Source organism: Primulina eburnea, chromosome 1 (genome assembly GCF_022965805.1).
Source record: "Primulina eburnea isolate SZY01 chromosome 1, ASM2296580v1, whole genome shotgun sequence".
Taxonomy (NCBI): Eukaryota; Viridiplantae; Streptophyta; class Magnoliopsida; order Lamiales; family Gesneriaceae; genus Primulina; species Primulina eburnea.
Window position 1 is genome coordinate 57,820,252 of NC_133101.1, and position 24,672 is coordinate 57,844,923.

General features: G+C 34.6%; 4 protein-coding genes across 16 annotated transcripts; 2 read left to right on the top strand and 2 right to left on the bottom strand.

Annotated features, from left to right (window-relative positions):
* Positions 1-1,972: 1,972 nt before the first annotated feature.
* LOC140833794 (rho GTPase-activating protein 7-like) lies at positions 1,973-14,081 on the top strand. 3 transcript variants are annotated; one of them, XM_073198220.1, is made up of 22 exons: positions 1,973-2,232; positions 2,499-2,535; positions 3,932-4,008; positions 4,193-4,263; positions 4,336-4,414; positions 4,539-4,683; positions 4,821-4,940; positions 5,205-5,282; positions 6,011-6,066; positions 6,149-6,218; positions 6,354-6,441; positions 6,569-6,812; positions 7,370-7,591; positions 8,550-8,891; positions 9,896-9,945; positions 10,678-10,738; positions 10,827-10,910; positions 11,180-11,293; positions 11,375-11,544; positions 12,230-12,299; positions 12,948-13,118; positions 13,530-14,081. In XM_073198220.1, exons 1-22 carry the CDS (start codon positions 2,179-2,181, stop codon positions 13,710-13,712), a joined length of 2,586 nt encoding a protein of 861 aa, XP_073054321.1. In that variant the 5' UTR covers positions 1,973-2,178; the 3' UTR covers positions 13,713-14,081. The 3 variants fall into 3 exon arrangements, with proteins under 3 accessions (XP_073054321.1, XP_073054311.1, XP_073054328.1); XM_073198210.1 differs by having other exon boundaries at positions 1,974-2,232; positions 12,915-13,118; XM_073198227.1 differs by lacking the exons at positions 1,973-2,232; positions 2,499-2,535 and adding an exon at positions 3,020-3,134 and having other exon boundaries at positions 12,915-13,118.
* Positions 14,082-14,539: 458 nt separating this feature from the next.
* On the top strand, positions 14,540-16,880 carry LOC140833840 (uncharacterized). 5 transcript variants are annotated; one of them, XM_073198319.1, is made up of 4 exons: positions 14,540-14,796; positions 15,531-16,059; positions 16,203-16,657; positions 16,754-16,880. In XM_073198319.1, exons 1-3 carry the CDS (start codon positions 14,752-14,754, stop codon positions 16,325-16,327), a joined length of 699 nt encoding a protein of 232 aa, XP_073054420.1. In that variant the 5' UTR covers positions 14,540-14,751; the 3' UTR covers positions 16,328-16,657; positions 16,754-16,880. The 5 variants fall into 5 exon arrangements, with proteins under 5 accessions (XP_073054420.1, XP_073054385.1, XP_073054403.1 ...); XM_073198284.1 differs by having other exon boundaries at positions 14,553-14,796; positions 15,531-16,104; XM_073198302.1 differs by having other exon boundaries at positions 14,554-14,796; positions 15,399-16,104.
* On the bottom strand, positions 16,700-20,086 carry LOC140833807 (hydroxyproline O-arabinosyltransferase RDN2-like). Of its 7 annotated transcripts, XM_073198275.1 has the most exons (11): positions 19,847-19,984; positions 19,567-19,648; positions 19,400-19,441; positions 18,857-19,251; positions 18,394-18,461; positions 18,102-18,303; positions 17,870-17,967; positions 17,684-17,753; positions 17,520-17,591; positions 17,178-17,291; positions 16,700-17,010 (listed from the first exon to the last, which is right to left on the bottom strand). In XM_073198275.1, exons 4-11 carry the CDS (start codon positions 19,247-19,249, stop codon positions 16,939-16,941), a joined length of 1,089 nt encoding a protein of 362 aa, XP_073054376.1. In that variant the 5' UTR covers positions 19,250-19,251; positions 19,400-19,441; positions 19,567-19,648; positions 19,847-19,984; the 3' UTR covers positions 16,700-16,938. The 7 variants fall into 7 exon arrangements, 5 of the variants coding, with proteins under 5 accessions (XP_073054376.1, XP_073054338.1, XP_073054362.1 ...); XR_012118572.1 differs by lacking the exon at positions 19,400-19,441 and having other exon boundaries at positions 17,178-17,368; positions 19,847-20,085; XR_012118574.1 differs by lacking the exon at positions 19,400-19,441 and having other exon boundaries at positions 17,520-17,608; positions 19,847-20,083.
* Positions 20,087-20,299: 213 nt separating this feature from the next.
* LOC140833858 (uncharacterized) lies at positions 20,300-22,393 on the bottom strand. The gene is made up of 4 exons (XM_073198333.1): positions 22,159-22,393; positions 21,690-21,841; positions 21,196-21,300; positions 20,300-20,921 (listed from the first exon to the last, which is right to left on the bottom strand). The coding sequence occupies exons 2-4, from the start codon at positions 21,785-21,787 to the stop codon at positions 20,498-20,500; spliced, it is 627 nt and encodes a 208-aa protein (XP_073054434.1). The 5' UTR covers positions 21,788-21,841; positions 22,159-22,393; the 3' UTR covers positions 20,300-20,497.
* Between the last annotated feature and the right edge of the window lie 2,279 nt (positions 22,394-24,672).

A 24,672-nucleotide genomic window follows, 5' to 3' on the forward strand; every position in this document is an offset into this window, starting at 1 on the left:
AATAAAATATTTTTCAATTTTTGAAGTCAAACATGGAATAAACTTACCAGTGGAGAAGATGAGAAATTGAATGAAAAATAAAAGAGTGACAAAACCTTGAAACGTAAAAGTGAAAGTGAAAGGGAAGAGAAAAGAAAAAGTACCGATTTACTTGGATTTGAGAAGATGAATATTTAATATAAATAAATATAATTACTATATATATACATATATATATATATATATATACATATATATATATATATATATTAATTTAAACGGATATTCGGGTCGGGTGTGGGTCGGATTATATCAAATCCACCTCCATACCCGAACCCGAAAATCCTCATACCCGATTATCCAATTATTTAATCGGGTGTAAAAATCCTTTCATACCCTCTTTTATTCGAGTCGAGTATCGGATCCTTCAACGAGTTGGGAAGAAATTATCATCCCTAATATTAGGGCAAAATATACATAGATCAACTCTTAGCTCAACTGTGAGGCTACAAACATATACAAGTCATTAATTAACGGCCTAAGTACCAAGTCTAGGTAAAAGAAAGAAGACAAATGTGTTGTTGTACGAGATACATTGAATTTAGTAAGTTCAACAACATAATTTATAAGAATTTTTATTGCCACTCAAATTTTTTTTATTATTTTTAAAAAATTTTAAATCTAAAAAATTTAGTGTTAGAATAACCCATGCATGTTTTAGGGATTTTAAATATTTGTCTGAAATACAAAATGATATAAACTTTTAAGAAAAATTCCGTTTTGGAAAACCAATTAATTTTCCGATCTTGGCTTCTCCGTCGCTCTGTATCTGGAGTGAGACTGGTCATAAATTATTTTTTAAGCAGTAAATAAGTTTTTTTAAATTATATATAATAAGAATTAAAAAAAACAAATTCTATTTGCTTCTGGGATATATTTATTTATTAGTTCCATTATCTCTTCTTTTCTTTTCTTTTTTTAACGAGTGAGTCTCATGTGAGACGGTCTCACGGGTCATAATCCGTGAGACGGGTCAATTCTACCCATATTCACAACAAGAAGTAATACTCTTAGCATAAAAAGTAATACTTTTTCATGGGTGACCCAAATAAGAGATCCGTCTCACAAATATGACCCGTAAGACCGTCTCACACAAATTTTTGCCTTTTTTAACCGAGCTTGATCTCCTCTCTGGTTCTTTATTTCTATAATAATTTCAGTAATGGTCAAAAAGTAGGTGAAAAGCAATAAATATATTAATACAAAGGATGAAATTAAGTATCGTTACTGTCTTCAACTACTGATGCATTTACCTGCCCACCTATATGCTCTCCTCAATGTAATGTTTATAGAGTGGATTTTACGTGAGATTGTCTCATATATTAAGCCCTACTCATATTCACAATAAAAAGTAATACTCTTAGTATAAAAATTAATAATTTTTCATGGATGATCCAAATAAGAAACTCATCTCACAAATACGACACGTGAGACCGTCTCACACAATTTTTTACCATGTTTATATTTCAAAAAAAAAAATATTTTTGTGTTATAATTTACATTTTTTTTATTTTTAATCCTGAATTTAAATTTTTATTCCAGTAATTTATATATTATTTTTCATTTTTGATAATGTTACATTAAATTTTCATTTTTAATCATCTAACTTATAGGTTTTTTCATTTTTTTATTTTTTAAGTTATATATATATTTCATTTTTTATCTTTTTTAATCGAAAAACACTTAATATTAAAGTGAAAAAAACAAATTATAATATTAAAAATGAAAATAATTCATATTACAAGATTAAAAATATAAATTCATTATTAATATGACACTTTTTTTTAAAAAAATATAAATTATAAAACCAAAAATATAAATTTTCGTTTATATTTTTATTTAAGATGGAACATAAACAAAAAAACAAGAAAGAAAAGGACTTGTGGAAAAAAGCAAACCCTGGTTGGTTGCTACTGTTGCTTCTTCTATTTTTTTTTTTTTGTGTTTTTGAAAAAACTGGGTAAAAGAAAAAAAAAACAGAGAGAGAGAAAACCCATTTCGGGTTCTTCATCTGTTTCAATTGTGCAGATCTTATCCGATTGTCTTGTCTGAGTTAGATCCGGGTCGATTCAGTGTTTGGATGTCAGCTCAGATGTTAATGCGGACGTGAAAAGGGTAGTGTGGTTGTGAGACGGTGAAATGTCTGCTTCTGTTGCCGCATTTGAGCGACCTCGTATTGGGAACTTGAATACGGTAATAATTCTTTGAGTTATATTTTTGGTTTTACCATTATCTGAAAAGGGAAGGAAATGAGAGGCTTGGATGTCGGAAGTTTTTTCTAGTCAAATTTAGTCAAGGAAAATGGTCGATTGAGTGTGAATCCTTGAGTTCGACTTGCACTCTTCTAATTTTTTTTACAGTTGGATGAGAGATTACTGTATCATGTTGCAGTTCATTAACATTTTGTTTTTTTGTTACGTTTTATTACTTGGGATTTTGCTGTTCTTGATGATTTGTAGGTATTCAAGAGCGGGCATCTGCTCATATCTTCAAAAGGTTAGAGCTTCCAGGCTTATCGATAATGATTTGTCTTGGTTTCCCGCTAATTTGTTTGTAAGCCTGGTTTTTTGTTCTGCGGAATGAACTCCATCTACTTGAGCAATGTTTGTGAATTTTCTTCCATGTCTTGGCAATTTAATTTCGGTGTGGGTATGGGGTGGGATTTTGAAATCTTTTAGGGTGCATATGAATGGATTGGTTTGAAGTTATGAATTTCAAATTCCTTGACTTATTTAACCTGAAGAAATTGAAGTGAATTTCAAATTCAATCTATTTCAATTTATGTTTTTTTCAAATTGGGATTGGTTTCAAATACATCCATTTTAGGTGTCATTTGAAATTCACGACTCAAATCTTTTCCGAAATGAAGTTCTTCCATCCATATCAAATCCATCACTCCAAATGTGTATAACACTATAACTTTAGTATATCATGTGTGATGTTTGCAAAAAAATTTTTGGGGAGACTGCCCTACCCGGCCATGCTGCCATTCTTGTGTATGATATCATGTCAACATCTAGTCTGGATGATGACACTTAAAAGTTTCTCATGATGATACTGTCAATGGTAATGGAGTTTTAGGAAACTATCTTTATGTAAGTTTTCTACTTTTAGTTTGAGTTAGTTATATCCTCAGTTTGTCTCAGGACTATAAATTTGCAGGACTTATAATTTAGACTAATCAGATGATAGCATGCTAAAATAAATGGGTTTAGGCTTTGAAGATCTTAAAATATAGGCAAAGACATGTATTTTGGAGTTGTTGACCCTAGCAATGAATGATTACTTGTAATTCTGAACACAGACCATCTTGTGAGTTTTTAGTATTTAGTGGAGGAGGAAGGATAGTGGTGGTGATAAGATGGCAAGCCTGGGAGGAATAGTATGTCACCCAAATCTGTCTTATCTTCAATGAGAAAGGGGAAGATGGGAAAGCACCGGGCAGTGGAAATTACACGAGTGAATAAAAATATTTTAGTTACATATTATATGAATTTGTTGGACTTCTCAGGTTATTTGAGGTTTGTCTCCTTTAAGTGCCATTTGTGCATGGTGGCCAGTTTTGCAGGATGAGGAAAAACGAGCTGCTCAAGGCTTTTGACATCTGCAGTTCACGTTTTTTTGTGTTTGTGATTTGTGATATTCATTCATTTGCAAAATGGGGGGAAATTAATAGAACGCTCGTAGCTAAAAGCATGTGTTGATGAATGTGTGAAATGGAAATGTATTATGGCGCACACAAAAAGATTGGACTTACATATGAGTGCATGCAAAAATTGGACCAATTCTTGCCTTTCTTTCCTTATTGTGATTAACTCGAATGTAAAATTATCATTTTCATTGGTGTTATTGTCGGTTTTGTGAGTTCACTGACCACTCAAACATTTTGCAGGTTTGGGGTGGAAGTCTTGGAAGAAGAGATGGTTTATTCTCACACGCACCTCTTTGGTTTTCTTCAAGAATGACCCTGTTAGTTCATGAACATCTTTGTTTCCATTTTCTTTAATGTGGCTGTAGATTTGATTCAGTAAATTGCTAGTCATTGCTTTATCTGCACACTGACTTTTCTGGAGCAGTTTCATTTATTTACAATTTGTCAATATGTTATATGAAATTGAAATAACTGAATATGACCAACTCCCTCTCCATGTAGAGCACACTTCCACAGCGTGGTGGTGAAGTGAATTTGACTTTGGGCGGCATCGATTTAAATAATTCAGGAAGGTAAATAGTCTCTCTTTTCATGTGGTTTGTCTGTTTTTCTCTTGCAGCTTTCTAATGCTTTCTTGTGTGCAGTGTTGTTGTTAGAGAAGACAAGAAACTCCTTACTGTTTTGTTTCCTGATGGACGTGATGGAAGAGCATTTACTCTCAAGGTGCATAAAGTTTAGCGTGTGTAAAATCCTCTATTGTATTCAAACGGTCTCTTATCTTGGCATTTATATTGTGTTGAACTTATAAAGTAATAAGTTGCCTGTGCTTTTTGTTTCAAAACTTTAGGCCGAGACATCAGAGGACTTGTATGATTGGAAGGCTGCCCTTGAACATGCTCTTGCACAAGCACCAAGCGCCGCCCTTGTGATGGGACACAATGGGATATTTAGAAGTGACACTAATGATACCATCGAGGGTTCTTTCCACCAATGTGTGTGCATACATTTTATTTGCTTTTGTGTTCTTCAACTCTTTTGGAATGTTTTCTCATAGATTGTCCATCTGCTCCTAAATTCATCTGGAGGATGTTATATTCTCTGATTCCGTTAGGATTGGCTTTTGATTCAGGGAGAGACAAGCGTCCAGTTAAGTCTTTGGTTGTTGGACGGCCAATTTTGCTTGCATTAGAGGATATTGATGGTGGCCCATCATTTCTTGAGAAAGCACTCCGGTTTCTTGAGAAGTACGGTAAGTTTTTATTATCGTAATTCCCAACTTGTTCAAAACAGTTTCTCACGATTTTTTGAAACTGTGCTATATTAAATATTTGATTTTCATGCCAGAGAAGTTTCCAGGACACACAGAAACATTTTGCAGTTCTCTTATGTGATTTTGTATACCTACATTGTTATGGGATTAATTGTGAAAAGTGATTTAACTGGGGATATAATATTTGGTCATTTTTACGAAATAGATTTGGGTTTTCTTCACCTTTTTTGATATGTCAAGCAGGAATTAAGATGGAAGGAATTTTGCGCCAGTCTGCAGATGTCGAGGAAGTGGATCGAAGAGTTCAGGAATACGAGCAAGGTCTTTTTTTCATTCAAGACAATGTGTTAATGAAAATTATTTGTTCTGTTTTGTTTTGTTTTTTTTCTTTTTTGATGTTGTGGTTGCACTGTCTTTTGCTTTGATTGCGTGCAGTCCACCTATTGCTTAGGCGGTTGGGTTATGTTTCTCTGTTTCCATATAAGAATTATGTTCCACTAATTTGTAAAAGGTGTAGGGTGGACACAATTTTCTCACTTTTTTTGTGAAACGTGCCAACGTTTGATCTTGGCCTTTTTTACAACTCATTCCACTTGGTCAACCAATATTGTCCTGTTTCTTGATCTCTTAAATATGGACAGCAGGTAGTCATTTTTTAGTTAGATACCGTAGGCTCCCTCGTTTCTCTGTTTATTTAAAATTTTTCTTCATTAAATAACAGGGAGAAACTCAAACAAAACTTGGCTGAATCAAAATACAGTTCATCTTAGTTGTAAAGACCAATTGGATAATTATAGGCTGAAATGCCACTACAGAACACAGATCAGATGACTTTAAATACAGTTCTTCTCAGTTGAAGATGCAATTTTGATAAATATTAAAGAAACGGCATCCATATCTGGATTGGGATGTTTTAAGTTACTACAGACATATTAGGCAATTTCTTTTTCATACCCTTGCATTCATCTTTTCCTTCATCACAAATTGAATTTGACTGCCCAGTTACTTGTTGAGGCATGCTTACCGATTTGAAAGCTACTTGACTGTAGGCAAGACTGAATTTAGTGATAATGAGGATCCTCATGTCATTGCTGACTGTGTTAAGGTTTGATTGCTTTCTCTCAGTATTGGTTTTGTGTTCTGGATTTATTTTTAACTGATTCTAACAAGGGTTAACTGTTGTTCAGCATGTTCTGCGAGAGCTACCTTCATCCCCTGTTCCTGTCGCCTGTTGTACTGCTCTGTTGGAAGCCTACAGTAAGTTTTGTACAAATTGATTGCTTTATATGTCTGTACAATTTTCCAATCCTTATTTCTTACATTTGCTCAAGAAATGCCTCCGATTTATTGCTGCTCTGAATAATTCAATATCTCTTTGGCTGTCTTGAGCAGAGATGGACCCAAAGGAAGCTCGGGTGAATGCAATGCGCTCTGCCGTAGAGGAAACATTTCCTGAGCCCAATAGACGCCTCTTACAGAGGTAGCAGAATGCTGCATGTTTATGTTTTGCACACACCTTCTCATGAGCAATTGTTATGAAGAGAAACTTTATCTTTCTTAAAACATGTTTAGGTTTTTTCCTCGTTCATCTTCATTTCATTTTGTAGGATTCTTAAGATGATGCGTAGTATTTCCTCTCATGCCTCTGAGAATCGGATGACTCCGTCTGCGGTTGCCGCTTGTATGGCTCCATTGCTCTTGCGCCCACTTTTAGCCGGTGAATGTGAATTAGAGGATGATTATGATATCAATGGAGATAATTCTTCTCAGCTACTTGCTGCTGCCAATGCTGCTAATAATGCACAAGCAATTATTACAACACTCATGGAGGAGTTTGATAATATATTTTACGTAAGTTTTTTTTCTTTTAGTCTGTAAATAAGCAGATTTCTTGTGTAAGAGGATGCAGTGCCATTATTGTTTCTCGTCTCTGCTCATTTCTCCTCCCATCCGAGTCTTCAAACTTCATTAAGTTTCTGATTTCCAGTCATATTACTCCCGTTGTAGCTATTTATTGAAGTTTTTGGAAAATGCTGTCATTATGCACTTAAAGCTAAATGATAGCAAATCTTAATCCAATCCCCCATTAGTAATATGGATTAATATATTTAGTTATTTTGAATGTCTAAATGAAATCCTTTTGCAAACTATTGTTTATTTGAGAGTTTGCTCTCTATGCAAGTGCTTGTTCAAAAACTATACATTAATTATCCAATTATAGATACAAATACTGCAAAAATTCTTTGGTTTTGGTTCCATATTCTTTGCTGATTGTTCTTTGGTTTTCCCTTTTAGGGTTAATAACCAGTAATTAGAATTGATTGTCCTATTTTTAAGAATAATCCTCTTGGGTGTTAGCTGAGATGTTTTGGGAACATGTATGGTTATTCACTATACTTTCCTTCCAGGATGATAATCTGCACAGATGCTCTATATCTGCTGATTCTCAAACTGATAACAGTGGAAGTGAAGGCACAAGTGATGATGACAATCCTGACATAAAAGTAAATGGTTACCATGATGCTGAAAACGAAGTTGACCCTGAAACAGACTATGATCGTGATCGTAGACTGAGTGGCAAATTAAGTGAAAGCAGTGGTTCTGCTGCTAGTGATCTTTATGACTGCAAGGTCTGTCTCTGCCCGCCCACCCCCCAAAGCCGCCCCCAAAACACTCTGCATGCATTCTTACTTGTCTAAAACTAATTTTATCCCCGGTGAATCTTGCGCCATGAATTAATTATGCTCACTTATTTACACCATTTCTCCTCTTTTCTGTGTGGGCCTCATTGTCTTGGGAAATAATGTAGTGAAATATAAAATATAGAAATGGAACATAACAACATATTGATGCGATACTGTTTCTACTGCTCTTAAATTTTGTAGTATTTATATTATAAGAACAATGACAATATTAACTGAAATAATAGTTAGTGTGATGTTAATACAAGAAGATTTCACATTTACTTGTAGCTTTTAGGCTATCAATTTTTATTTCCAAAATGAGGCCCTTATCAAGAAATTGCAGATATAAAAATATGACAGGTAGAGTAGAATTCCTATTTCACTTACTGCTACAGATGGTAGTTCAAAATCACTTTGTAAAAGAGCATATAATTTTTTATTTGCATTTCCAACTTTTAAATAAATTGTGCCCTGTAAGAGTTCTATATATTCTCAATTAACCTCTTGTGGTCATTTCGTTTTTCTGAAAAGACCACATTTTCCTAAAATTAAGATAACATTTAAGGTTAAAATTGGCACATGGAGTGGATACTTCATCTGAAGAAAAATAATTTTAAGGTTAAAATTAGTCTAATTTGTTGGGATCTCCATATCATTTTGTATGACCTCGTGTTGCTGTAAAGTTAGATTGATCAGTATCTCTACCCTGCATGCAGATGAATGGGAGTTTATTATACTTGTGTCAGATTAACAAGTGGTCCTACATTTTTTCACAATCTTGAATACGATTTCTTCATTTTCCCTTTGTTTTTGTTTTTCATCCTGGCAATTCCCTGTACGACAATGATTGGTACCTTTTCCTGACTTGTCGACTAAAGCTGCATTTGGTGTATTTTTATACCAGGCCATCGGAAATGATGATTCAGAAATTGGATCTCCCACGCACAATCATACCTCTAAAAGAAAACCTAATCCAGCATTGGACACTAGAACTCTCAATGATTCTATTTGTTCAGTTAATGAGCCACTAGAAGAACAAAAGAAAGCATGTGACAACATGACGGATGCTTCTCTAGATATAATTGGTAATGAGTCTCAGCGATCCATGGGAGAAATTTTGTCATCTATGGATTCAGAGCTAGATCAATCAATTCCTGTTCCAGAACTGTTGGATGAAAAGCCAACACCCAGACTGACTGCTTTGAATTTCAATACCAAGAAATCAACTTTTTGGGGAAGAAAAAATGTGAGTTTTCATGTTAATTTCCCTGGGTGATTAGAATTACTCTATATGAGGAATAATTCAGAACCTAAAAAGCTGAGGGGGTGGAGGGCGGGAAGTTGTTTGTGGAAGTGTGTTAAACTAATGGGAACAAATGAAACCGATTAAGAAATGCAAAAGGTGTATATTTTAATTCAGAACAATGCTTGTGGTTACTCTAATCTCCACCTTAAGTTACCTGGTTATGGCTCAAAAATTAAATAGTTTTGTCCAATCTTCTTTATGATTGAACCGTGTTGATCCTAATTCCTAACCATAAAATGTCTTAGTCGTGTAGTCCTCTTTATTTGAATGTATATGGTCATCCGCTGGACAAAACTAGCAGTTAATCGCTAGTCCAGTCCATTTTTTCCTTTACATCTGCACATCAATGAGTGCACATTCACAAACAAGTTGATTGATGAACTAGCTTGATTGATTCTTTTACTCGCCAGTTTATCATTTGGAGACTAAGCACATTCACCACAACCACCCTGGCACGTGTCTTTTCTTCAAGGTATCATGAATGATTTGGATTGAAAGCTCTATAATTGTGTGCCTTCTCTATAGAAACCGTATAAATTCACTGTTAATTATAATTTGCTCAAGAACATTTTCGATGAGTTTCTCATCTGTGCCACTCATTGATGATAATTGATTTATTGAGATTAGCCAAATTCTGCGTGAAAGATGTGTTCAAATCAATTGCCTCTAGGGTTCTTCTATTGTGTCCCAAAAATGTGGATAATGAACATTAATAATGAATTGAACTTGTTCATACCAAAAGAAGACAAAATACTGTATTCCATACAATTCTTTTTTAAAAAAGAAAATTACATTCAATGTGAATTGTATTTCTTCCTGGCCTTTTCTGTGATTTTCTTTTGAGTGCATGGTTTTTAATTATTATTCTTGTTTTTTTAGCTTTTTGCATGCACTTGATCAAGCTTTTGACCTTTTATTTAACTTTATTTCTAACTTTTTTGTAGGCGAGAAAAACTCCTTCAACAGAATCAATCGATTCATCCGGAGAGGAAGAGTAAGTATAAGTGTTCACATGTTACTCTGCTTTACCAAATCTAGAGTTGCTGTCTTATGCAGAAACTCTATTTCTCCAAGCTTCTTGGAGATTTCCCTTCATGAGAATCTCTCGCTCTCTGGGACAAATGTTATATTTTTGTTTTTCCATTGGGCGGTAATTAAATTGTAGAGAAGCTAAATCGATAAGTTGCTAGCATAGCTGATTATTGTTTTGTATTGTTTAGAAGGATATTATTTGTCCCATCTTTGGATATTTTGTTCCATCATGAGGGTGTTTGCAGCAGAAAGTGGAAGATAGATAATCATGCATGTTAGATTGTCCGAAAGTGCTAGTTTTATGCAGGATTAATTGGAGCTGACCCAAAGGGCTTTTCTATGTTTGACTTTGAATTTATTAGCATGTTCCTTGTAATTGTGCATGAATGTGATACTACCTCTTTGCCATTTTGTGGAAAATCCCAATTCCTTTACCTAACTTTATATATTAAATCTGTTCGTAAGTTACCAAATCTTTTGATAAGACTCAAGAGGTCAGTGATTATATTTTCTGAAAAAGGTTATGAATATTCTTTAGTGTACTCCTTCCCAATTTTGCTTGGTATTCAAGAAGAGTCCTGGAGGTAGTTATTGATTGATTATCATTGATGCTTGCTTTCCCTTTTCTGTCCTAATGCTATTATTATATTTCATGTTTTCTTGTCATATTGAAGTTCAATGGCTTCATTTATAGGCTTGCCATACAGAGATTGGAGATTGCTAAGAATGATTTGCGTCAGAGGATTGCAAAAGAGGTCGTCATTGAAATTTAGGGAGTGTTGATTATATACCATGTTACTGTTCACTGTTAGCTGATAGTAATTTTCTGTTCATCTTTTTTAGGCAAGAGGAAATGCCATTTTGCAAGCCAGCTTGGAGCGAAGGAAGCAAGCGTTGCATGAACGTCGCCTGGCTCTTGAGCAAGATGTAAGTGCATTTTTAATTTTTAGCTCAATTCTTGGTATCAAAATGTCTGTTTTGGACTTGCGAGACTTTTTTAAGACGTGGCCGTGTGGCTGTGTGTTAAACTGGTGAAAGCTGGTCTTTAATTTGAATATTGTGCATTTTTATTTCAATTTTGTGATAGATAGTTCGCTTTTTTGTTCACATTCTTTCATAGACATAATCACCTATTGTTTTCCTATATATGTGCTGTATACATATTAACTTGATGAATTTATGTTATCTATTTATAGGTGGCAAGACTGCAAGAACAGCTGCAAGCTGAGAGAGATTTACGAGCTGCTTTGGAAGTTGGTTTGAGCATGTCTTCTGGGCAGTTTTCTGGATCTCGCAGCATGGATTCTAAGGTCTGTAGCGATTTGTTATGCCTGCAAGTCATCATCTATCCAACCAGGCTTTTAAATGCTGTAATATCACATCTGATGCAGACAAGGGCTGAGCTTGAGGAGATTGCTCTTGCTGAGGCAGATGTGGCCAGATTGAAGCAGAAAGTTGCGGAACTCCACCATCAGTTAAATCAGCAACGCCAGCATCACTATGGCACTCTTTCTGACACAAGTGATCGCTATCAGCGTGCAACCAATACGAGTGCACAGCAGTGAGTGAAAATTCGGCTGTTCTATCTGAACATCCTTTGCATTCTTGTAATACTTAAAAGATTCTAGATGCATGCCATGTAAACTTTTTTGCTTATTATACTAAATTGAGAGTTGCAAAAAGTGGACTTTTTTCTTACGACATACTGTATCAATACAATAGACAACATTGGCTGATGTACGGTTTGCTTAGCAAATCTTTTGTTTTTATGAAAACTGTTGTAGCGTGCTGTCTTGGCTTTAGCAGATCTTTATATACCTGGGTAGAAAAGTGTGAAGGATTGTATTTGAGCTAATATTCATGTTCATGTTATGTGGTTGTGTCCATAGATGTTAGCACTTGTTTTAGATTTCTTTTAATGTTAACATGCACGATGTGTATCAACCAAAATACCATCCAGAAAATTAAAGTTTCAATTATTGAAATGTAGTATTTCAACTATAAATTTTGCTTGAATTTTTTTTAAAATATTTATAATAAGTTTAAGTAGGACTAGGAGTATTATTTTTTTGTATGATCATTTTACTCTCATGGGATTGATTGCTAGTATTATTAAATTTATACAGTTTGTTGAAGTCTTCACTTTTCTCAATCTCCCTGGTCTTCAAACAAGCTTACCTCCAGTTTTTTTCTAGTTTTGGAGTGAAGTACAATTGTTACTGAAGCAGCTTAATCCTTGCATGCAGGAAATATTTCCAGCAAGATTTTGATTCAACACTTGCAATTTGTAACCATGAAAGAAAACAAAGAACTGAGGTGATTAGTCTTGTCTTCTTTTTAACACGCAATTCTAGTTTCACTTTGTCAGAAATCTTCTATTCTGTTTTGCTATCATGTAATCAGTTTTATGCCTTTAGTTTTCTTGCAACTCATGCATTATTTGAATCTTGGCAGTATTTTCCTCGATCTAGATTGTTATTTTCTCTAAATTCATTTGCACTTTTTCCTTTAAAGAGTACTTCGTATTTTTTGGTCTACCCCTTCACATGTACATTTGAAGAAATATTTCGTACTTTAGCAACACTGATAGAATCTCTGGACGCATTTGGCACCAAGAGCAAAATCAATCATAATGTTAGATAAGCTATTGCCTTTGATCCACGTGACATGTCTGCAGGTAGCTTCTGTTGAGCTTGTGAATTCTCTGGGTTATTATTAGGAGGCTTATTGTAAAACATATACATTCTATTTTTTATATCCTGTTCATGGTGTGCATTCTATTTACTTCGCTCGATGTTAATCAGAATCAACAAATTTATGAATGGATGAATGCTTTTGTTTTCCTTTTGATTAGAAATGACAACCCTTAAGATTTTTTACCTCGGATACCACAAAACTTAGTCTTTGCTCCTCTACCCTTAATGGTTGCAGGAATTTTTAGGGACTGACCTGAGAAATATCAAGGGCCAAATCTTGACATCCGGTAGCAGTAGTAGGCAGGCTTCTCGGAAGCAAATCATGGAAGCAACAAGCTTGAGTGACTCTAAAAGTACCGAGGCATCCACAAGTTTATCAATGGATGATCTTTGTGCTGTCGATTCTGCATCGATACCATCTACTTCTAGAGCCGCCGAGGTACAACAGATTCTGGCGTCTCTAGTTTAGATTATGTTGTATGCTTCACATCATGAGATTCAATGCATGAACCAAATAATACCGGATAATGTAAGTTTGCATGTATCTGATATATACGCTTGTTGGTCACATGCATGGCATGCGCATATTCTATGCTTCACATCGTGAGATTCGATGCACGAACCTATTATTATCGGGTAATGTAAGTTACATGTATCTGATATATACGCATGTTGGTCACATGCATGTCAAGCATATATGATCGACAGTATTAAAACACCAATAGTGTATTCAAAAAAACTACTCTGATAACAGAATATGATTTGACGGAGGCTGAGAATTTTTTAGCATTACCTTTATTCTCTGTTCACTGTCATCTTTTACATTACCAAGTGTGTGTTTTACCGACAGGCTTTGGATTATTCTCGACATCCACCGGCAGCTTCGTCGACTTTGGTTGAATTGACGACTCGTCTCGACTTTTTTAAGGAAAGGAGGTCTCAGTTGATGGAGCAACTGCACAATCTGGATTTGAACTATGGATCCATACCTCAAGATTTTGTGTATAAACCATCATCTCCTCGATGGAACTAGATGTTTGCTGCTTCCAATGTTTGTCTCAGACGAATTATCCACGACATCTTTCTCTCGTATATCCTTTCTCCTTTCTTGGCAAGTTAGTACATATTTGCAATCTTGATCCCTGTTTGGTGTTTGCACGGTATATATTTTACTTCTTTTTTTTTGGTGGGAATATTGAGAATGTAAATTAGTGTCTAGATTGAGTTCATATTTATTTCAAACTTTTGAGTTTGTACTCTATTTAATCACAAGTGGCAATTCGCTATGATTTGCTGCAACTTATCCATTCCATTGAGTCATATGTGACCATGCTATGCATGTAATGTAACCTTGTAAGGATGTGTATTGTGATTATTATATTTGGCTGATTATTTTGTTTAATTTTGGTGTAAATTATGTCACTATTGTTTCCATAAACGATGTTTCCCGCTGTTGATATGATCTTGTTAATAGGATACAAGGGACAAAAGTGTCTTTGGAGGACGATTGTCGATGTAATAAATTGAGGAAACAAACATACACGAGAGGAACCAAACATCACAAAAATTTGTCTGAGACGGTCTCACGGGTCGTATTTTGTGATACGTATATTTTATTTGGGTTATACATGAAAAAGTATTATTTTTTATGTTAAGAGTATTATTTTTTATTATGAATATCGGTATGTTTGATATGTCTCATAGATAAAGATTCGTGAAATCGTCTCTCAAAATTGTTCATAAATTCAATGCAAATTAACCAGAAGAAAATACTTTCATATATTAAATTTGAGAATAAATCTCGAATTAGTCCACCGACCCCAATCAAATAAATACTCACCGTCACGCGACAGACGAATGGCCGAAAAAGCTTATACATGTGAAAGTAGGTTTGGTTCTCTATACACTCGGCATCAAAATATGAATTCTTCCACTATGTGGACCCGCTTTTTGTGGTCATTAAGAAACGCTTGTTAAAAGCACGATTCCCCCATACCCACGTCACAATTCGAATCCAAGTCTACCACCCGAATTTGTGCTGCGTTTTGTTGATGGATGGAGGGTTTTGAGGAATGATTCTGCAGTCCGGGGTACTTCATACTGTCAGCTTTGCTCAGGTTTTGATTTTTACCTTCAGTATGATGCCATTGTGTGTATGTTGCTTTCGTAGATACCGGGAAATTTTACTGATTTGTGAAGTTTAATTGGAAGATTGTATATTGGCAGAACGAAGGATTTGGAGTTTGAGTATTTGAAACTTTATCGTCTGTTGCAGTTAGTTAGTGTTTTGAGGGCACATTTTACTTATATGAGGGGATATGTTTGTATGTTACTGATTTGAATGACACGCTTGTTTTTCTGTGGGAGTGGTGTATGTTGACTGTTGTAGCTGTGATTGATTTACTAGAAGCAAACTTTAATTCTGAGGGCTTAAGCTGTGAAATTTAAATTTCTGTGGATGTTCCTTTCAAATATTTATTGATCAAACAGGTACCTAAATGAAGCAGAGAAGTACCCTTTAAAATCAGAATTGAGAAGGAAACAGAATTTATTTGGTGTGTAAGTTTCTTCTAAATTACAAGTTTTTTGAATTAAATATTATCGAGTTAGCTGGCCTCTCGTTTAAAATCTAAGGCCACCCTTATTTTATAGGTCATTTTGACATTACTAACAGCAACTGAGGGGCATCTCTTGTATTGTTTGTTTGAACCTACTGCAGCTGTTTTGATAAAGTTTGAAGTCTGCACTATATATTACTCTTCAGGACTGTCAATTTGTTTTTCATATCTGATCCATCGATAGGTGGTTCAGGCTGAGTCTTGTTTGTTAAATGAATCTTCAACTGCAACAGTATATTCCTTGGAATAGATCCCAACCAAACAGGGACGTATCATCACCTCTTTCGTCTAGTGGCATCATTTTGGAAGAACCTAAGCAGAAGGCTACTTCTGGTGGCAAATTCTGGCAATGGTCTCTCCTTTCACTCGTTCCTTGGGTTATCAGAACCAGAGACAAATTTCAGTTGCCCACCACTGTCAATAGGAAGTTAAAGAAGCATTCACGTCCTCATGGGAACGCGGAATCTGCTGCTCGGTACTCAACGGTACGGTTTAAACCATATGTTTCAAAAGTTCCATGGCATACAGGTCCGAGAGGTTTTCTGTCTCAATTGTTTCCACGATATGGGCATTATTGTGGACCTAACTGGTCAAGTGGGAAAGATGGAGGCTCTCTTGTCTGGGACAAACGTCCAATTGATTGGTTGGATTTCTGTTGCTACTGTCATGATATGGGATATGATACTCATGATCAAACCGAGCTTTTGAAGGCAGATCTAGCATTCTTGGAGTGCCTAGAGAAGCCTCACATGAGTACAAAAGGCAACCCTCGAATTGCTCATATCTACAAGTTTATGTGCATTTCAGGTACTGCACAAACCTGCCTTTATCAAAAACTCAATTCCCACTTGACCGTTGGTTGCATTTTCTTACATTTTAATCGTGTTTCTTTTTTCATCAAACAGGTCTAAGGAATATACTGATACCTTACAGACAGAGCCTCTTGAGCTTGCAGTCTGGAAAATTTTTCTTTCCTTCCAGTTGGCTGAGCAATATGAAATGGAGAGCACCAACTTTTGCAAAGGCTTAATAATCTTTAAGTTAGGTTTCACCCCGTCAACCGAAGCAGCCATTGGATGTCTCCTAGGCAACTTTCATTGTAATGCGATTTGCTAAGGCATGCTGATTTATCAAGTCTCCTTTGTTTTGAATTGCTGCTAATGATGTACATTCTTGTAAATATATAAAGATAGCAAGTTGCTAATTTTCAAAAAATATTCCCCAGCGCAAATATGAGAAAAAGTCGTCAGTTTGTTAATTATATGTTGCGTTGTTGGTATCATAAAGATAAACCTAAACAGGGCAAGAATCAAGAAGTTTGCCTCTACAATTAAAGATTTCAAGTGTTAATTCATTATAAGTTACATTGTTGGTTTCATAAAGTTGAAACCTAAACAGGGCAAGAATCAAGAAGTTTGCCTCTACAATTAAAGATTTCAATTGTTAATTCAAAAAGGGTATCTGTCGGAGGTACAAAGAAAGGATCCAACTTCAAACAAAATTCACATCACCTTCCAACTTGTATTGTTTGTTAATTTTTAGCATTTATGTATCTAACGCTTGTGAAATTGAACAGAGTGGGAACTGCTCTTTGAGTCTTTCTGTTGCATTTTCCAAATAAGTTGTAGTATGGCATAAATCTCAGCTCGAATTTTCTGTGTCCCAGTTAGGGATATTTGCAGTTGCCTCATTCACAGCTTTCACAAGCCTTACCTGCGGACAGAACAATGAGAAAGAAATAATGAAGCAAGGAGTGCAAGTTAAAGGAACATGGTAACAGCCTTGATTTTAGCAAAACAACCAAAGAGAGACAATTGAACTACAGTTATTATTTGTTACAGTGAATGCTGTTACAACGTTGCAATAATACAAAAACATACCACACTCTCAGGAACACCAGGAGGGGGTAATGAGATTTTTTTGGGTGGAGGACCACGAAGGTGTGATCGCTTGTCAAATCTCCATTCGCCAATCTTCCCATAAGTTAATTCTCCCTGTTATTTGTCGCATTTTTGGTTACCAACAGTTTGATCATAAACCCGAGATGACCGTCCAAAACCAAAAGACTGGTCTATCATGCGAGAGCAACACAATATAGAGCAATAGGAAGTCCATATTTGAGGCACTCCAAAGTCGGAAATAGCAGAAAATGAAATTGTGTCCCTGAGAAAATGAGACCTCGAATCCCAATACATATATAAAATCATTAGAAAACAATATACCTTCATGTTGTAATCGCATCCATACGTATAATGTATAATAAACTTGCTGCCGATTTCCAGGTCCCATGGAGGCTAAAAATCATACGAGACTATAAATTCAACAATTGTCGATAAGATAAAAGTGATAATAGTAAATATGTTCCGTTGACAGCAATGATATAGACCTGTAACATAAAATCTTTACGAAGAATATGCCGCACGCCATGCAAAGCAGATGCGACTGCATACCCATACCTGTCATATACACAGACAAGAGAGCCATCTCAACAACAATATATGTCCCACCAAGTTCAAAAATTTCATCACTAAAAAAGACATTTCATGCTAAAGTACTTCAGAATCCTACATACATTTCTAGAACCCATCCAAAAGCCTTATCAGTCTCTGGATCATCTTTCATCTGCAAAGATACATTCATCCATGTAGGAGCAATTTTCTCCAGAGTAGACTGCACGAGCAATATTAGTCACCACAATGTTACAACTAACAAGTAAAATATATAAATTACGTCTTTTAGAGATCATATACTTATCCTTTCAATGTTTGAAATCAGACATGATTCAAGTAACAAAAAACTCCTACCTTCTTAATAATCACTGGAGAGTTTCCGATTGGATCAATACTTGTCAAAGGACCTTTCTCTTCGGGGAAATATTTTCTTACAATTTTCTCATGATCAGTTGGTTTTATGTAAAAAAAAGGGAAGGCCGCCGGGTGATCTCCATGAGACAAATTTGGCAAGGGATTAACAAAAACGTGATCAGGTTCTGCCATTAGAATATACCTGCGTATTAATTCATAAAATGGGATAAAGATTTAGGGAATACAAGCGTGGAAAAATTAGACTGGTCGATAAAAAGAATTGGAAACATACTCTTCCTCAATAGTGGCTTTCTCCAGCCACTGTACAAAGGCCCAGGGCCTATTTAAAACAATGTAACCCTGTCACAATATCAAAATATAGTATACATTGTAAATACAACCTTTGAATTGGACAGAAATAGGAGCAAGAAATTAATTACACCACGGAAAAGACTTTAACAGGCCAAAATTTTTAAATTCTGAGCATCAAACTAAGAGTATAAATTCTGAGTTTCGTCTGGATTAAAAATTGTTACAGTAAAATGAAAATCTGCAAACCACATTTTCATGCATACCCCTTTTTTGCTACAAACAAATCAAACTCCTCAAAACTTTAAGCTCTTTCAAGAAAAAGCTCACAGGATTAATTATGACTCAAATGCAATTTAACATGTATTACTTCACGGTGCAAAAAGGAAAAGTCCAGAATTATGAACATGGTAGTAGCAACAAATTAACAAGTAGTTCTTGCTCACCCGATCAAGCCCTTCTGGTAGAGGGTCTACAATAACAGTGGGGATTTCATCCATTAAATTATCAGGCTTTCCTGAATGCAAAACCCGAGTAAATCCTCCCATATCTGATCCAGGTAAATCTTTCATCTTTTGGTACCAGTAATACATAATTCGACACTGCCACTTGCTATAAGGTGCATCAGTGGCTGTCAATGCTACATGAAATTTTGCGCCTTTTTCAAACTTTGTCTCGTCAGGCCTACTAATCACAGGATCATTCCACTCCTCTGTACTCTTCGTAACCTTCTTGTGCATCACCAAAGTCAACAAGTTATATGTAGCAAAGAAAGAACCCAAACCCAACAATACCAATAGAACGGGTGATGCACGCCCCATGTTCTTCCTCGCAAGCATTTCTGTATAATCGAAGTTCAGTCAAACTCTTTCAAGACTTTCAGGCCAACCAGTCGAACCAATTGTTCAATCTTCAATAATAACCAAAACAAAATATATATATATATACACACACTTAAATCCAGCAATTCCAAGTCCCGAAAACTTTACATCTTTAGCACATAAACGCCAGTGATCAAGGCAATACTTCTCCTGACAAGACAAAAGCCATAAACGGGAGGAAAATCTTTATCGTCATCACTACAAATTACGAAGCAACAAATCATAACATCAATGCACAAACACAAGGTTTGAAAAAATATATATATATATATCACCTCCCAAAGAAACAGCTTCAATCCCCCACAGACGGCAATACAACCAACGACAGAAAGTCCACTGATCAGTACACAGTATCAGCTGTAAACAAATTTACCAAAAAAAAATGAACCCGAAAATTTATTCGCCTGATCAAGCAATAGAAACAAAAGATACAACAAAATTGCATACGTAACATTGTCCGTCCCTCACAAGCTCCCAAACCAAAAAAGGGCAACTTATGATGAAACGATACTATAAAAACAGATGTAAAAAAAAAAAGCAGATCTGCTGACATACCGATTGAGAAGAAGAATATCGTTGAAATCCCGAAACAAGCAAACAAAAACAGATCACCTGAAAAATAAAGAAGAACGAAATTGTACGGGACTGTGGGTGAATGTAATAATATTTCTGGGAGAAGCCCGAGGAGAGACTATGCTGCATCGGTGTAATTTAGTACAATTTACTTTGAAATTAATTGCATGTCTCAATTCACATGTCAGTAGTATCGCGCCTCTTATCTTATTTTTTGGTCAACTTGAAGGGAGATGAAAATTTATTAATTCGTCCGTACCAAATAATATTGATTCCACTGTTTTTATTTTAATCAAATTAAAATATTTTTATCTTTTAGTGGGAACTTTTAATTATTAACTTACAGTACAATGTCCTTTTGTTGATGAATCATGCATGCATATATAGTTGACTCCATTATTCATTAACGAACTTTGAAAAAATAAAACAAACTAGTATTATGAAGAAAATTCCAATTAATAATTAAATGTACAATACTAAGGCAACATCAGCTAAATCTTGGAGGGACGCAAGGAGCCATACACATGAAACAGCTCGTGTTTACAAAGAAGAACAAAGAAGACAACAGCATAGAAATACTGTACAATGTGCCCTGCATTCAGGACTTGAAGTTTTTTTGGGTGTTAATCAGATCTACTTAAGGCCCAACCTCACCAAATGCAGCTGATGCTTTTCGTCGGCGGCCTTGTCGGCAGCTTCACGCTTTAATGCCCGTTTTGCACGTCGCCCAACTATTTCTTTGGAGGCGGTTTCTTTCTTCTTAGGCCGACAAGACGAACCAGCGCCTGCATTATCAATGTTTGAGTGAAAAAAAACAGGTCTTGCTTCTTGCCTCCCTGACCTAACAAATCCATTGTCTCCCCATCTTCGGTTGCCAATACGCAGACTGGAGGAACTACTTCTTAAGTAAGCATCATCTAAATCTTCTTCCTCATCCTCATAGTAATAATCTCCTATTTCATCATCTGCCTCCTCCGGTTCCACCACAACCAATGGGTTGAACCATGAAGCTCTAAGAAGAAGGCATACACTCTCCTCAAACATGAAATCGTTGATGCTGTTCAAAGTGCACGTTTTGTAAGATGAGAATAAAGAAACAACAAAATATTTTTTAACAAATTCTGGCATCACATAATGGACATAAGAAGTTAGAACTCATGAAGATTAATCTAGAAAATGTATTTTTTTTAAATAAAAAATATCTACTAAAGGTGAAAGTAAACAATAGAATAAGCATTTCTACGACCCAGCATCCTGAAATAACTACATCTTTTACCAGATCGCCCAAAAAGACTAAATTTAAAGATAAGAATGAGGTACTAATAAATTACCTTCCATCAAGTGTGCGATGAATATTGAGAAACTCGAATGGAATTTTACACTGAGGGCATGTCGGTTCATTTTTATAAGAGGCCCATCGTAAGATGCAAGTCACACTGGACCAATAAATATAAATAAACAACAATTAGTTGATAGCAATAATGGCATCTCACTCAATGGAAATAGGCAAATCAAAACATGTATATTGAGAAAGAACAACTCCCACATCCTACTTCTCCTGCAGAAGAAATTGAAGCATTGTGTCTTGAAAACTCGGTGATAAGTTTCAAATCATTAACTGAAACATATAAATCCCAAATACTTTTAAAATTATACAAAAGAATAATGAGAAAACCAGCCTACCCAAGCATAATTCAGGTTATTGACAAATACTTCACGAACGAAGGGATCACACACAAGTTGGCATACACAGGCTATATCATAGAAATTGATGGTGGATATGATGACAAAAGGAACAAGTACATCGAAAGATATTCAGACAAACCAGTAGGCATGCTCGCAACCTTTTACAAGAGCTGTTTCTTGAAGCACAATCTTATCCAAACATATTGCACAATCCCCATTATGACAGCAGCTGTCCATACTGTTAGTCTCACACCCTACTCGGTCAATTTCTGCTTCTGTACAACTTCCCTTCTGAAATCAACACATTCAACTCATTGCATCAACAAAACGTCAAAAGAATCCCCAAATATGTGAAGAAAAACAAATCAAATCCTTGCTCCTCCACACCAACATCAAAAATCAAACGAATATTCAAAAAAATCACGTCCCTATTCGACTAAAAATAAAAACAGGTTCTACAACTCAGAATCAGTTCAATCCCCTTTTCAGATTTTTAAAAAAAAAAAAAAAAACCATCCCAGAAATTAATTAGAGATGAACAACTACTTCACCTGAGGCAATGAAAAAGATAAAGAAAATTCGATGAATCAAGAAAAAAAATACAAAACCTGGTTATGGATCGCGAGATCTTGAAGACCATCAACGAATTGGTGATCGACGATTTCAACAACTGCCGACGTATCTATTCATTTACACAGAGAAAAAAATCTTCACCTGGATTATGAGAACAGATCTAAACAATACCTGTACAGATAAAATTGAAACAAAAATAAAGGAGGGAATCTGAAGAATAAATCTGATTCCACAGAAGAGGAAACCCATCTTGTACGATTTGGATCACATAAACACACCGAAGCATATGCCGTACGTCACTAGGGGACAAAATTAATTTTTTTTAAATAGGTCATATTATCTATATTTAAAGTAAATTGAAGAATAATATTGTTAAGATAAAAAAAAATTATATTTTTTTTATCTGTACAGGTATTGTTTATCTGTATAGATGGACTAAAATTATATAAATCACATAAACACACCGAAGCATAAAATTGTTGTGTTAGGTGGACTAAAATCATGGTAAAAAGTTAATTTCTCAACTCTTACCCATTAAAATTGAGGCATGATTTTGCATTTTTTTGCTAGTGGCTTCTCTAAAAATTTATGCTCAAATTCTCAATTCATGTACCCAATATAATACATAAAAAAATATTGAAATTGTTGTGGTTGTATGGTGGAATTACCCTATTTTGTGCTAAATATTATTATGATATTGACTTTTGTTCGGTGGATTAAAATCATGGTAATGAGTTGACTTCTCAAATCTTAATCAATAGACCGAGACACGAGTTTGTTTTTTTATGATATTGGTTCTCCTTGTAATATATGCTCAAATTTTCAATTTATATACCCAATAGAATACGAAATATACTGAAGTTGTTGTGATTGTATACTTGAATCAACTTATTTTGTTCTGAATATTATTATGATATTTACTTTTGTTAAATAGCTTAAAATCTTGGTAATGAGTTGTTTCTCAAATCTTACTCATTAAATTGAGACACGAGTTTGCTTTTTTATGCTACTGGTTTCCATTGTAATATATGCTCAAATTTTCAATTTATATACCCAATAGAGTACGAAATATACTGAAATTGTTATTGTTGTATACTTGAATCAACTTATTTTATTATGATATTTACTTTTGTTAAATAGCTTAAAATCATGGTAATGAGTTGTTTATCAACTCTTACTCATTAAATTGAGACACGAGTTTGCATTTTTATGTTAGTGGTTTCCCTCGAAATTTATGCTCAAATTCTCAATTTGTGTACCTAATATAATATGAAATATACTGAAATTGTTTTGGTTATATGGTGAAATTACCCTATTTTGTGCTGAATATTATTATGATATTGACTTTTGTTTATGTAGATTAAAATCATGGTAAGGAGTTGGTTTCCCAACTCTTACTCAATAAATTGATATATGAGTTTACTTTTTTATGCTAGTGGTCTTCCTCGTAATATGTGCTCAAATTCTCAATTTATGTATTTACTAGAGTACGAAATATGCTAAAATTGTTGTGTTTGTGTGATGAAATTAACCTATTTTGTGCTGAGTATTATTATGATATCAACTTTTGTTAGGTATATTAAAATCATGGTAATTAGTTGATTTCATAACTCTTATTCAATAAATTGAGATATGAGTTTGATTTTTTATGCTAGTAGTTCTCCTTGAAATATATGCTCAAATTCGCAATTTATGTGCTCAATAGTGTATGAAATATACTGAAATTATTGTGATTGTATGCTTGAATTAACCTATTTTGTGCTGGAAATTATTATGCTACTGACTTGTGTTAGGTGGATTAAAACCATGATAAAGAGTTGATTTCCCAACTCTTACTTTATTAAATCGAGACATGAGTTTGTATTTTTTTGTTAGTAGTTCTTCTCAGAATATATGCACAAATTCTAAATTTATATATTTAATCGTGTAAGAGAAAAATTTTAAAAAATGGATCAAATAGCGACGGTTTTTATTAAACCGTCGCTAATGACGACAGTTTAGCCAGAAACCGTCGCAATATCAAATTTAGCGACGGTTGTACTTATATCCGTTGCTATATTTAAATAGCGACGGATTTTTTAAACCGTCGCTAAATACGCTTTTTTTTCCGACCAGGTAGTGTGAAACAAGTTTTTTGATGGGTTAGGGAGTTCAGTAAAAAAATTTCTGACTCAGGTACTGAACGCAAAAACTAGTTTGTAGATGGGGATTTTTCTCCAATTCTCCCTTAAAGTAAATTGAAGAATAATATTGTTAAGATAAAAAAATTATATTTTTAATGAAATTGATTGGGTTGATATTTTGGTTTCACAAAATTAGCATATGAAACTATTTTATTGGAGTTTTTGTGATTTTCTAATTTTGGAATACTTTTTTGGAAAAAACCGAGTTTATGTTGAAAAAAAGATGTTGAATGTTGAAAATAAAAATTGTAAATATTGAAAATTAGCTTGTGATTATGTATGTAATGATGTATATATTTTTTAATTATTTCCAAAAAAAATTCTATAAATAGGTCTCTCAATTTGTGAAGAAATACACAATTGAGT